At 37.5% G+C, this 14,452-nt stretch overlaps 1 protein-coding gene across 10 annotated transcripts in view; it reads right to left on the reverse strand.

Annotated features, from left to right (window-relative positions):
• Phldb2 (pleckstrin homology like domain family B member 2) overlaps positions 1 to 14,452 on the reverse strand; it is a 208,224-nt gene that overhangs the window by 58,036 nt on the left and 135,736 nt on the right. For all 10 annotated transcript variants that reach the window (XM_047563147.1, XM_047563141.1, XM_047563140.1 and 7 more), the window contains one exon: positions 813 to 1,196. In XM_047563147.1, coding sequence (XP_047419103.1) covers positions 813 to 1,196 — 384 coding nt within the window. The remainder of the gene's footprint in view (positions 1 to 812; positions 1,197 to 14,452) is intronic.

Raw genomic sequence — 14,452 nt, forward strand, 5'->3', positions numbered from 1 at the left:
AATGTGAACATATGCCCTACTTTATGTAGAATTAAAGATGAATTTAAATACCTACCAATTTGATGAATTGAAAAATTTTGATATGTAACTTTGGCAAATGTATGAAGAACAAAGTATGTTCATAAACTATCAGCGACAGTGTCATATGGGAATACAGTTTTTAGAGAGTGTAATTTGGAAATATTGATTAAAATGAATATTATACAAACTCTTTGCTCTAGTAACTCCACATTTAGCAAGTGACCCTACAGATGCATTTTCACAATGCACAAAAATATGTATCCTAGAATGTTGGCTGCCTATGGGTTTCAATAGCAAAACAACTGTGAATAGCATACATGGCATCTGCAGACAATAGAATTCACTTTTGCCATTAAAAAGAATGGGGTAGGGCTATGTGTACTAATATGCAAAGATGCCCAAGATATTTAGTGAGGGAAAAATGCATACAACCATGTGTGTGCATATGTGTGCCTATGTCTATAATATGCAGTCGTTTGGGAACAGAAAATATTATGAAGACAGGTAAGACATCTAACTATACTTATCTCTCAGGTGTACAACTGGGAGTGCAGAGGGAGAAGAGAAACTTCTTTCTACTCATCTATACTGTTACATTTTTTACAGTGTGAATTGGTTACTTTATATTGATTACTAGTTTACTAAACTTTGTTCAGCTAATTACCTCTTAACATTGATTCTTCACTGAAAACATTCTGGAAAATTCATGTCATAAAATCTCTGGTTTCCAGCCAAAAGCACATGCATATCCCTAGGCTCTAGATCCTGGTTTCTTTGCTATCCAGCATTACCTTTGGTAGGATACTCAGGTAGGAGGACTCGCTGGAAGCTTTCAGAAAGGCAGAGGGGGGTGTTGGGGGAGTCCTGGTGAGGTCGCCAAGCAGTTCATCATTCCTGATGCTCCTGGGGGCAAGGAAGCTGGCACTGCTCTGACTGAGGCTCCCGAAGCCAGCCAGGTCTGCATTGTGGAGAGAGCCCTTCCGGTGGCACCTGTATCTTGTATCGGGGCACACCAAGGCTTCCTCAAACACGGACTCCTCATCGGAGATCTGCAGTTTTTCAAGTTCCCTGTTGATTTTCTGCACATCTGCCACGGTGGTGCCTGTGGACAAGCGACTGTCGGGCTTTGTGTACTCAGCACAGAGACTGAGGATAGTCTCCAGACGCTGTCTCTCCTAGAGCAAGAGAGGAGGGCAAGGTCAGTGAATTTGTAAGAATGGAGACAACTCCTAACCCAAAGGCTATCAACCCACAGACACTTGTCTGGTGTTGACTTTGTATCATCTTTTAAGGATGTATTTAAAGATTAAGATGAAACTGTTTGCAATGCCTGGTTTTGTCCTAAACTCTACTCTGGTTCTCCTCTTTGGTTTCTATATCCCAGGATTGACTCTAAGTGCATATCTTAGTACTGGAAGCCATTTCTTATGATTAAGTCTCTAAATACTCCAAAGATGTTTAAAATCTCCATTTCCTTTCCATCCTTTACCATCTTCTACTTATCTACCTTCAATAGTATCTTGCATTTTCTTTACTATAGACAGCGCTGATGCTTCAAATTAATTCTCTAACTTTCTATATAGAAATATTATTCACTATTAGACAAAGAGAAAAAAAGTACTTAAAGAATCTTCTGATTTAAAAGATGTATCTCTGTTTTGCCCAACATGGCAGCACAGACCTGTAACTCCAGTGCCTCAGGAGGCAGAGGCAGGAGGAACATGAGTTCAAAGCCAGTCTCAGCATCTTAGAGAGGCTCTAAAGCAACTCAGCAAGCCCATGTCTCTAAATAAAATATAAAAAAAAGGCTGGGCACATGGTTCAGAGGTTAAGTGCCCCTGGGTTTAATCCCCTGTACAAAAAAAAAAAAAAGATATATCTCTGTTTTTACAATTTTCTTGAAGTGTTTCAAAATTTGTACAACTTTTTTTGTGCCTGGTTATCATGTAAAGACCTTTTCTACTACTTTCTTGAATAACTGAAATTATTTAAAAACTACAAATGTTGCACTAAAATGACAATTCTATGTTAAGTCCAAATAGAAAGATAACAGTGTAGCTCAAATTCTGAGATCATTAAACTTTAATTCATTGAGCTGTAAAATAAAATTGCAGTTCATTTGCTTAAAAAAAATCAACATATAAGCCATTGATGTCTACGATAGTCTTACTAAATGGCCCCTCACCACATGACTCATGCAAAACAGATAGACATTGATGCTATTTTATTTTAAGTATATGAATTACATATTGTGAGTAATGGGAAGCAATTTACAAATTGCTTCTCATAAACCTAGACAGCATTGTTTGGGTGGGGAACCTCATTTCACATTAATTCCAAAGCCAAAATGAAAAAAAGAACCCAAAACAAAGACTATCTGTTGTGATTACATTTAGCACACTGAAGAGAGACTTCAAAATACTTACTCCATAGAAAAATATTTCCAAACTGCTGATCAGTATAAAATATGAAAATATTAACCAGCATTGGACTACTGTTTTCATCTCAATTTTAGCTAATTTGCAAAGGCAAAATTCAGATGCAGTTAGTTTTTATTAATTGAGGTAGTAGTGAGTAGAAAAGTCAAATAGGAACAGACCAACTCCCTAGTTGCCATTAAACCTACCAATTAAACGACAAGTTAGAAGTCATGTAAGGCATATCTGACTTATATCTACCCTCTAAAGTACCCCCCTGAAAAAGGGGGCAATAGCTTGATCAAAGAGATGTTTAAACTAGTTCCCACAAGCTCCCACCTCCCTTCCACTGCCTGAACTTCTGGACTCCAGCTGCAGCTCAGTCCTCATGGCTTCTTCCCAGGGCAGGCACTCCTAGCCACACATCCTCAGCCCCAGGATCTTCAGCACCCTGTCCATCCAGAAGTCCTGATGCTTATTTATCTCTGCGGCTGCCACCAGCTGCCAAGCCCTACCCACTTCAGCTTTATGAGGAGGGTGACAGGGACACAACATTCATTGCTTTATTTTAAACTTCTCCAACAATAAAAAAAAGTCGACATGGAAATACACAAACAACCTGCCAGGGTGTAAGTGAAGAGAGGGACAGGAGTAAAAAGTCATCTTACCCTTTCTCCACAGCATCTGTATTATAGGTTAGTCTCCAAAGAATCGTTCCCTTTCTGCTATTTAGGTTATTAAGTCAGAGCACCTAAACTCAGTGTTTAGTAATCTTCATAGATCTTTATATGCTTATTTTAGTCTTGGCATCAATTACATTCAGGGTTATCTTAAGGTTTTCAGTTTTCATTGATCCAATGAATGCTGCTGTCTTCAAAAGCATGGAAGATACTTCTGCCTAGACTGGAAGGCATAGCAAAATTCCTCCCACATCCTTCCCAAAATAGTTTCTTTTGCTGCCAGTGCTATTGCTTAATTCCAAAGGGAATAAATGATCCCAGCCTTATGATGAATGCTATTTCAGACAGTGAAACGCAGTATTCAAAGACTTGTGCACAGGAAGTTTGGTCTACTGGTATGTCTCTCTATTCTCATCACCCCATTCACAGCCAGTCTGTCCAGGGCTTGAATCACACACACACAGAGCAATGCTGCCCACAAGTCTAAAAGAAATCCAGGCTGTGCTCAGACACTCTGGCTCCATAAAAGCTACACCGAAGAAAAATAAACTGATGTAGAGAAGTACGTCAGAAGAAAGTCTGCAAGGTATTTCAGAAAGCACTTCAGGAAGCCTTTTAAGGAAAACCTGAACAGCAATTACTCTCATTAGATATTTCTCCCTTCAGCCCTCTGTGTTCTGGTATCTTGTTTCTTCTTATTTATCAGACCAATACCCTTCACCCTGTGCGGCTCAAAACAAGGGTAATGATTATTAATAAGAAACAGAGAGGGCATTCTTAATAATTATGCTGGAATCTCATGTGTAAACTGGGATTGCTCCTGGCACTGAGATGTACAGCCTCCTACCTAAAATCCAATTTTCCTTGAAGCTTCACCTGGAAACCTGCAAAGTCAGGAGGCTACCCTCTTTCAGATCTCCAAATCCTACTTGGTTTCCCAAATCATCACTCTATCATTCATTTTCTTCAAAAGCTACCAGTACAAAGACTAAATACTCAAATGACTACCAGAAACATTGGTGCTAATGATTTAAGAGTAGATTACTTTGAATCAAATTACTTAAAATACTTAAAAATTTGTTTTCCCCTCACTTCCCTCCATTTTCATATCCCACATATATCAAAAAATGCTTTGAAGGGGACACATGATGTTAGAAAACATACCTAAAAATATTGCTATTCAAGTGTTTTTCTCTTAGAGGTTAAAAAAAAAAATGTGGACTGGGACTATGTTTTTAGAACCCAGAACTTTCTTTCTTCTTCAGAGGAATATGTCTGGCATTGCCCCACTGTAGCCACATAGCCATCCACCTTCTACATGCAACCTCTCCCCTATACCCAACACCAGCCCATCGAGGCATTCGGACTAAACACACTGAATAAAAAAAAAAAAAACGCATTACGCAGAGAATCAACTGCTGACACCTAAGCACATGTGAAATCTTTGTTAGATCCTTTTGTTGTAACTAAATATGTTGGGTCATTTATTGCACACAACAAAAGGTTATAATGAGTGGATATAATAAGTTGAAATGAGATTTTTTTTCTCTTTTTAAGACATGTATTGTGATTGTAAGAATGGCTTTACTTCTCTCTTTTGTCAACCCAAGGGATTCAATGTCTCCATAATCTTCAGTTTGACAAAGATCTATTAAGTTACTTGCTGCTTAGTAATGTGTTAGGGTACATAGATTTAAAAGTGACAGTGTATCCACCATCAAATCTTTAACAGGAGGCACAAACAAGTGATCAGTTGCAGAAACAATGATAACAGAAGTTTACGGGAAAACTATGGATTCACATATGGGAAAATAATACACAAAAATTATAGATAACGAATTTGAGTTGAGTCCTCAAGGATAAATATGGGCCTGTGTGGGGTGTTGGGGCAGTGGGGAGGTGGGGTATGTCCTTGAAGGAATCACAGGATCAAGGGTACAGAATCGAGGAATATCATGGTCTGCTCAGAGACCAGCAACTAGACTGTGACTAGAGTGAGCGGGTCCTGGGTAGGAAGAAGGATGAGGTTCCTGCATAGAAATGGGCCACCTGTCTTCCTCTTCAAGGAATCCCAACAGCTCCAAATAAACTTAGGAAAAGATTCCTAAGGTGCATCAGCAAGAGTCAAAAACTCCAGTCTAAAATGAGTGGCAGAATGAGAAGAGGTAGCAAGTATGAAGAATTCCCAGGATTTCACCAACACATGCTGGTGTGTCAATCAGGTTAGGATAGTCAGGAGGAAAAAGAAGGAATAGCTGAAAATCTTTTATGTGAGTGTATTTGGTTTTAGATTCAAATCCCTGGTGGTAGTAGCTGGGCCTGTTATAATTCTCTCTTTCTGAGCACATGACAAAATGTATCTTCTCTTCCCCATCTCCACTAGATATAGACTTCAGACTTGCACTGACCAGGAAATGTGAGAAGCAGTGAGTGTCACTCCTGCATGAACAGTGAGCACGATTCATTAAATGCCTTGCTTTGCCCTGGCAAAGTGACCCTCCAGATGGCGCTGGCTCCATTGCTCTGGATCCTGAGTTGAAGAGATGGCCCCAATAATCGGCCTGCACTAGCTATGGTTATATAAGGGAGAAATGGCTTATATAAGGGAGAAATAGATCTATGTTGTATTAAACCTTTGAGATACATTTTTCTTTTTCTTTTTCCTTTCCCAACAGAAGAAACCCATTATGATTGATAAATTGTGCTTAATTTTAGGCAAAAGCCTGACCCAAAACTTGGAGAGGAGAAACTTAAGAATCCTCCTAAGGAAATCTCAGTTACTTAATATGTCATAAAGAATTTGCTTTCATCCAAACAGAGGCCTGGTCTTTGCCTTTTGCTTTTAAACTTAGGTCATATTGAATTGTCAAGGGCAGGGTTGGCTGTACCTGATAATCACAGGATAGGGGCTGGCCACTCTAGAAAGACCAATTATGTGAGTCTGTGTGTGAGCTTTTGGTCGTGGGGTAACAGTCAACCCAGAGACTGGGATCAACCAAATGGGCAATGAATTAATCACTCAATCATGCCTACATGATGAAGTCATGATAAAAACTCTGGAAACTAGAACTTGGTCAAGCTTCGCTTGTGTGTGTGTACTAGTACACTCCAAGCCCAAAGTTGGTGAAGAGATGCATCCTGATTCACAGGATGGAGACAATGAAAATGTCACCTCTGGAACCCTGTATACTCTGCCCTGTGCCTCCTTCTATGGCTGGTCTCTCATCTGTATCCTTTCCCCATAATAAATAACCATGACTGCACTGAAAGCAGTGGGTTCTGTGAGTCCTTGTAGTGAATGATGGAACCTGAGGGTTGTCTTGGAAACTCCTGAACGCAGGTGTCAGGTGTGAGGCAAGTATTGTGTGGAGGCAGTGCCTTTTAGCCTTGTAATTGGCCTTCACATTTTCGAAACATTACCTCAGAAGTATTTTTCATCAGTTTAGAACAGATAATCTGACTGAGAATCTGTACATGAAAGTAAGGGTGTTTTATTGTTTTGGTTTATCTTCAAGAAGGTCAGCTTAATGTCTCGCTAAGAATATTTTATATTATGGATTGACAAGTCAACCTTCAAGCTGTTGCTCAAGAAAGCACTTCATTCTGCACCCTAAATTGTACAGCATGCATGTATGTTCCCATCAGTAGGGTTGAACGGGAAAGGAGAGCCTCTAACAACTGCAGGTGATGGCTTCGTGAGACTTTCTGCTCTGGAGGAAACTGCAGCTTATTGGTGAGTCACTAATAATGTGACAAAAACTAACTGCTCATCGATCTTTCATTATGTGCAGATTAAGACTTTGGATCAGATCCATCTGTTCTCCTCTGTAGTAATAAATAACTATGTATCAAGAGAGTAAGAAATATGCAAATAAGTAGGGCAATGGTTGCCACTCACTGATTTTCAGTATTTAAGTCTCAAATACACTAAATACAATGAAACAAACAAACACTCTAAGGAGATCAAGGCCACCCTGCTTAAACTCTGTATCTGTCTGATCCTCCTTTCTTCAAGGTATCACAGGGACTGAGAGCTTGAGATCTGGAGCCACACTGCTTGAGTTGGGATCCTGCTTCTATAACTGTGTGGCCCCATGCAAAGCATTTGGCTTTTCTGTGTTTTAGAAACAAAGGATGTAAAGAGGAGATAACTAGAGTAACGATAAGATATAGATGTGGAGATTTCTGTTCAGTTGCCATAGTAACTTGGGGAGGGAGGAATCTCTTCCATCTTTCATTGTCATTTGTTCCCTCTATCCCCACCAATACAGAACCACACATATTCCCTAGAGCACATAAGTCCACTGGAGTAGCTTCTAGAAAGTACTAGCGTCCAAAATAAATCCATTCTCCCCACCCCACCACCGCCAGTGCACACACTTCATCCTGGACATAAACCTCAGGTTTCTATTCACATTGCTGGAGGCTCCACATTAAACTTCAGAGGTTCTGAGTGTCTTACCCTAATGAGGTCATGCATCATCCAAATACCTGAGGAGCCCATCATTTCCTACCTTTAACTTATTCCCACAGGAAGATATTCAGTTCTTCTAATCTCCTCTCATAAATCAGTTCCTCACACACCTAATTGTTTCACTATTACTCACCTGTGTGGTGACAGCTCCCCCACCCAATTGCTTCCATCCACTACTATTTCTAGCTGTGTCCCTATTTTAGGAGACACTGGTTTTTGAAAAATAGATATACTTATGAAATAATATCTTTAATTATTAAAAATTTAATAAATATATTTAATAACATAAGTCAAATTATATAAATCATGTAGAATACATGTTTGTTTTTATTTTCTTTTATACCAAACATGCCTGAAGTAATATAACTTGGTTTAATTAATCCTGTTAATTTTTACCCAGAAATGTTATCTAAGCACACTTTTTCCACCTAGTTATTACTTGGATTCTGTTTGGCAAGCTCAAGTTAATCTCTGGTCCTAAGTACCATTTAGCTAGGATTCTCTGTATATTAGTTCTTTTTCTGATGCCCTTTTGCTTCATTTTGCCCTTTAAAATCAACTGGCAGGACTGTGGCTTATGAGATGTTTAGTTAAAAGAAATTAAGGTCAAAAGTGAACCATTTTTTAAATATTAGAAGATATTAATTGAAAGAAAATGCCCATGATGAATGACTCATAATAGTCTAAGGGGGTAAATGCACATATCCCTATGGAAGCACTGGCTGTAAAGAAAGGTAATTCATGTGATCAACATAACTATTAGTTCCACAGAACATCAAAAAGAAAAAAAGTGCCAGATGTTTTTACTCTTATGTGGACCTGTTTCAGAAGAAAATTCAAAAGGTACCTGAGCCTCCTCTGTTAAAGAAATTATGCTATAGCTCCATTTAAGAAAACACGACAAAAATCTAATAACACTCTCATCTGTTCACATTTTCACTTTGGCTTAACCAAATTTCAGAAGTTTTGTTTGTTTCTTCAGAAAGACCACAGTCTATAATACATGACAGATTAAAATGTTTTTAGAATTGTATTTAATATTTAATTTGTTTAATCATTATCAGTCCATGAGATGTGTCACAACCTTTTTCACATTTGAAAATCTATCCTATTCTTTTTTAAAAAATAAGAATTTCTTAAATGTGTAGTTTATAAGGGTATAGGAAAATCTATATGTAAAAAAAAAAAAGAGAACGGACCATCACATTATCATGGGAGAGTGGGCAGTTGAAGCCCTGACCTTCATATTTCATTGCTCATTAGTAACTACTACCCAAAAACATATCAATTGAAAGTACTGTAATGTGACTGTTTATGAAAGATATATCACAACGAAAATACCATGTGTTAAAATTTTAAAAGCATGTTACAAAGTTTTACATAAAGAATGCAAAATAAAAGATGGTATGTCTTCTTTCCAGACCTAAGAATAATGTTAGGAAACAAACCACATTTACCTTTCTTCCAGAACAAATTGTAAAGGTTGTCTCTTGCCTAACATAATTTAGGCCCAGTTTTTGGGGTCTGATGAACAAGATGACCTTTCAAAGTGCTAGCTCTTCTATTTTACAACCAGAAAAAAAAGAATAATAAATATATAAGAAACTTGTTCTTTTTAATTCTACTCAGCATTTCTTAAACTTGTCTTTTCTCAAAATTCAATTATGATCCCAGAGCTAGGATATGATTTTAGCAATTTTGAATGAGAAACAGCAATTTACCCAATGTAAAAATTTTCAACAGAAAGATGCCTCACAGAAAGATTCCCCCCTGCAATGAATTAGATTTCACCAGAGCAAAGTTCTTGACTTCTGCTTCTGGGAAGATGAAGTAGGCATACTTTTTCCTATTCCTCCCACTAAGTTCAGCTACCCTGTGTACATTACACGTAAGACAAATAAAAGTAGACTCTGCAAAGAGGAAAGAAGAAAGCAGATTAGCTAGGACCACAGGACCCCAAGTGTGATCCCTGGGTTTTCCTTTTGCTCAGATCTCCAGTCTCAGAGATGAAGGAGATAAACACAAAATAATGGACTTGGGTTTCCAGATAACAAGTCTGAGTGACAAAAGTCAAACCCAAAGGCTACAGACAGTCCAGAGTATGTTTGCGTAACATTCTTGAAATGATGAAGTTATGCAAATAGAGAGCAGATCGGGGATTACTAGAGGTTAAGGGAGAAGGAAGTGGATGTGGTTATAAAAAACCAACTGGGGACCTTGTAGTGTCTTGACTGTATCAATGTCATATCCTGGCTGTGATGTGGTACCTAACTTACAAGACATTACCAATAGAGAAAATGGGTAAAGGGTATGCAGGAACTCTCTGAACTACTTCTAATAATTTCATGTGACTCTCTAATTATCTTAAAGGAGTTAAATGTTTCAGACAAAGTGTCTTCTAGTCTTAACCTGCACATTGAAATGGCTGAAACAAAAATTTTCCATCGAGAAAGTGAAGAATATGTTTCTATTGTAATATGTGCTTTGAATTCTTCTTATATTTCTGAAAAATCAATCCTATACCTTAAAAATATTGTCCATGGCAAATATTACCATGAACTTTTCTTGAACTGGATAAGAAAATTCAATTTATTGATCAACCAGAAATGTCACTAAAACCCATTACAAGATAAGAAATGTTTTTGAAAATGTAAGCTCAGTAAGTCACTTCTAATTTAGACACATTGGGTAATTTGACAACAAATATGGGGATCATTTTACTATGAAGAGTCAATATCAATACATTATATTTTCAATTTTCCTCTTATTTGTACATATTTTCTCCATGAACCTTATTCATAAGGTTTATTTCTTATTTAAAAACTAGCATTTGTATTTTGATTTATCATTTAAAGAAAGAATAAAATTTCTTTCATAGCTGACATGGTGTCATGAATACCTTCTATAGTTCAGCATTTAGCCTGAGAATATGAAACTGTGGTGATTTTGGACACATTCCTAATTCAGAGAAGCCATTTTTAAATGTGTGGCACCATCAAGAGGCAACAGCTTGTACTGCCACTGTAACAAGAACCCGGGATTTGCTCTTGAGCATAGAGGAGCCGGTTTTTAATAGCCATTACCATAGTCTACAGCAATATACACTTACATTAAGACTTTAGCTCTGTTTCTCCAATGTGAAGTAATTAAAATATTGTTATATGCTAATTTTCCCTTCTCACTTCTTTTCTGCCCTTTTATCTCTCCAATGGAAGAGGAAGGAAAAAAAGACATGACGACGTCTCTACTTTCAGTTCACTGAGGACAATGAGCAGAACTAATTTGCTAATGATTAATTTCTTAATATTTAATGAACATCTACATATATTCTGGCAATTTGCTATTCAAAAGATACAGAAAGTCTTTGCTTTACTCTATAATGACCACAGGTGATTTGATGATAGATAATATTTTATATTACCCAGTAGTTATAGATTTACTTTACTTAGAAACAAAAAGCCTGTTTATTTAGCCCTCCTAAATGGATAGCTTACTTAGGCAGCAGCTGGCATCATCAATCTAATCCTGTGATGTCCAGTATATTATAATTTAACGTGTTGTTTTCCTGATGTAAAAAAACAAAAACAAATTACATACATGGCTCACATTTCTGGCTTGTTGCTGAGTTAGACCCTATAAATCATCCCAGCAGGGGGTAAAAGGGAAAAATGACAGGGAATGTTGGAAAATTAACTGTTTTCAACCTGAGAGGTAAGAAAAGGCTCCACAGAAACAATTCAATTTCAGGGTTAGACTGAATCGGAAGAGTAAATCAATTAATGCAACAAAGGCTATACAAACCCAGATTATAAAAATACAGTTATAATTTTAAATAATCTGGGCCATGGAGTCTGTTTGATTCATCAACCAACTTTTCACCCTATTTGCAGTTTAATTGGCTCAGTTCCCACTGGTGCAATCATTTCTTTTTCTTTCTTTCTTTCTTTCTTTCTTTTTTTTTTTTTTTAATTAAAACCATAGTCAGGATATAGCAAGCGGAAGGGTCACATCAGGAAAGAGATTCCTTTCAAGTCAGACTGGAAGCAAAATACTTTTCCATTTTAGTACTCTGAGGAAAAAAAAAAAAAATGCATTCTTTTAATGTTGACCATTCTGCTACCCTGTCAAGAAATGCCGTGGATCTTAACAATTCAGCCCAGCTCAGCCAAAAGGGTCTGAATGCCGAAGTTGTGTTGCAGGCTCTGGAGTCACTAGGAAGTGCAGTTTCCTAATTCCAAAACTGACTGATACCAATCTGTCTATGCTTTGGTCTTTAAAATAGCATCTGCATCTGACCATTAAGGGATTAGAGAACAAATAAACTTGTTTCATAAAATATCAAAATTTCTTAAATAAGCGCGCTCAATTTCACTTTCACTTAATTTTAGAAACGTTAACTTTATGGTCTGCTCAACGGAACACAATCAAGATTCTGGGACCTGCAGCCTTGGTTTTCATATGACCCTGGAGTGCACAATCCTTACAAAGAACTCTGCAAAGTTTTCCAAGTAAAGAAAAATCACTCATTTTCATCTTTGCATTTTTAATTGAAAGTTGGCCAGGAATTTCCCTTTCTGGAAGTAAGAAGAATGCAATTATGTTGAGATATTTACATTCTTTTGTATAGAGCTTCACTGTTACTTGGAACCAAATGCATATCATCTGGGACCTAGGGGTTCAACTACAGTCACAAAATAAGGAAAACCAAATTGAATGTGATGATTAGGCATTGAAAATATTCAATTACTCTTCAAAAACTTCTGATACTCTACTTATCTGAATAGGAGGTGAATGTCCAGAACTGAGCAAGACAGGCATGGTCCCAGTTTCTTCCAAATTAAAATTCTTTAGTTGTAAAGTGTTTTTTCAGGGACTGTAAGCACAAAACACCTTCTAAACAGCAAAGAATTGCTGACCCAGGCATTTCACCTATTCCTACAACTACCATGGAAATATTAATTTGTGTCTTGAAAGAAAGCCAAGCTTATCTTCAGGGAATGCATAGTGATAGAGTATGCAAAAACCCAGAAAACCTTATTCCAAAGTGCCTCAGGAGAGCTGGCATCATATTACAACATGTTTGAGAAATAAGTATCAAGTGTGACCCTACATAGTTCTACATGGCGACACTGCTGTTTGCCAAGGCACTGCAGATGACTGTCATCAGCCAGAAGGAAAATACTGGATTGCTACAATGCAATTTGTGGGAACCCATTGGTTCTCCATAATAGAACCCAGATGCTTTTGGCAATGTCGCCAAATGAATACTCTTCAACAGCAGTAGGGTTTGCTGTCTTCATTTTCTTCTTTTCTGTTTAAAATGACCTTTGCTGCCTGGAACCTAGAATACACTCGGTGGTCATCGCTGCCTCTAATACTGGGAAGTATGCAGGCATCAAATAAGGTGAATAATAGAATATTTTATCTACTTTGTAGTTCTTTTTCTAGCCTATAAAACATATTACTTGTTACAGTCAGCATCCTAGCCCTACTTAGAACAGAACTTGAAATGAGGGAGTGAAAATGACCACCGAGCAGCTCAGATGGGTGCAGTGAGGTCCATGGGCTCAAGTGCATGCACTTCATACACACAGCACCCTGCCAAAACCTCACTTGCACTTAGTAACCCTTACTTCAGGACATTTTAAACTAAGGCTTGGTATCTGGTTTCTAAAATCACAAAACAGAAAATGGCTGGCATAATAACAAAAATATGAATTGACAGTTGAGGGGAAGAAAGAAGAGAAATTAAAAAAAAAAAAACCTAAACACCTAAAATAGCATGGCAGTTGGAGGCTATTTAATATCAACTCAAAGTGGATTATTACAACTCATTAACAGACCCTTGGAGGTTCATAATTATGGCTTAACCTTTAATACTAACCGCAATTACCCTGAGTTTTCAACAAAGATTGAACATGTTAAAAAAAAATCCAAATGAAACACTGGTATAATAATAGTTTACCTAAAAATACTGCAGATATCATGTTTAGTCAACCAATTTTACCCTGCTTGTTTTCCTCATTAGTGAGTTAAATAAGTCTTCAGCATCTATTCATTCTATATTTATATGAGTAGTTTACTTTTTGAATATTGAAATGTCCAAGTGGACTGACTCTGTGGAGTCAATTAAACTGCACAGCCCACAGAGTACATCTCCTGTGCTGGGAGCCCAGTACATCTTTTTGTGGCTCCTGGAGTCTATCTCAAATGGCAGTAGAGCTTTACCTTCGCTGACTCACATTCTCCGCAGCTTTTGTTTTCATGACTCTGTGCCATTGTTTTGCTTGTGAATTTTGGTCAAATTTGATAGGAATTCTGGTTTGCACACCACTGATAGTTATCTGCATTGGTGGCATGCAATGCCTAGTAATTTTTTTTTATGGTTTGACCATTTGGTGACCTGTCAGGTAAAAATGAAAGCTATCCTTCCTAAGGTAAGAGATGACAAAGCATTTGTTTGTTGTTTTTGTTGTTTGTAACTTGTTTGGTTTCTATGTGTGTCTCAGATCAGAAAAATAATTTGCTCTCAATGGAAAAGCAACCAACCTTTTGAGACCTGGAGGAGTGACATTTGTTTCAGTGTTTACTTTTTTTTTTTTTTTTTTATTTATTTATTTATTTTTTTTACGTTTACATAGGGTAATGATGTTTATTATATTTTTCCCCTCCCCCCCACCCCTCCCACCCCTCCCACCCCTCTTTTCCCTCTACACAGTCCTTCTTTCCTTCATTCTTACTGCTCTCCTTAGCCTAACTCTAAACCTAACCCTAAACCTAATGCTAGCCCCTCCCACCCCCCATTATATGTCCTCATCCGCTTATCAGCGAGATCATTTGTCCTTTAGTTTTTTGAGATT

This window comes from Sciurus carolinensis, chromosome 9 (genome assembly GCF_902686445.1).
Source record: "Sciurus carolinensis chromosome 9, mSciCar1.2, whole genome shotgun sequence".
Classification (NCBI taxonomy): Eukaryota; Metazoa; Chordata; class Mammalia; order Rodentia; family Sciuridae; genus Sciurus; species Sciurus carolinensis.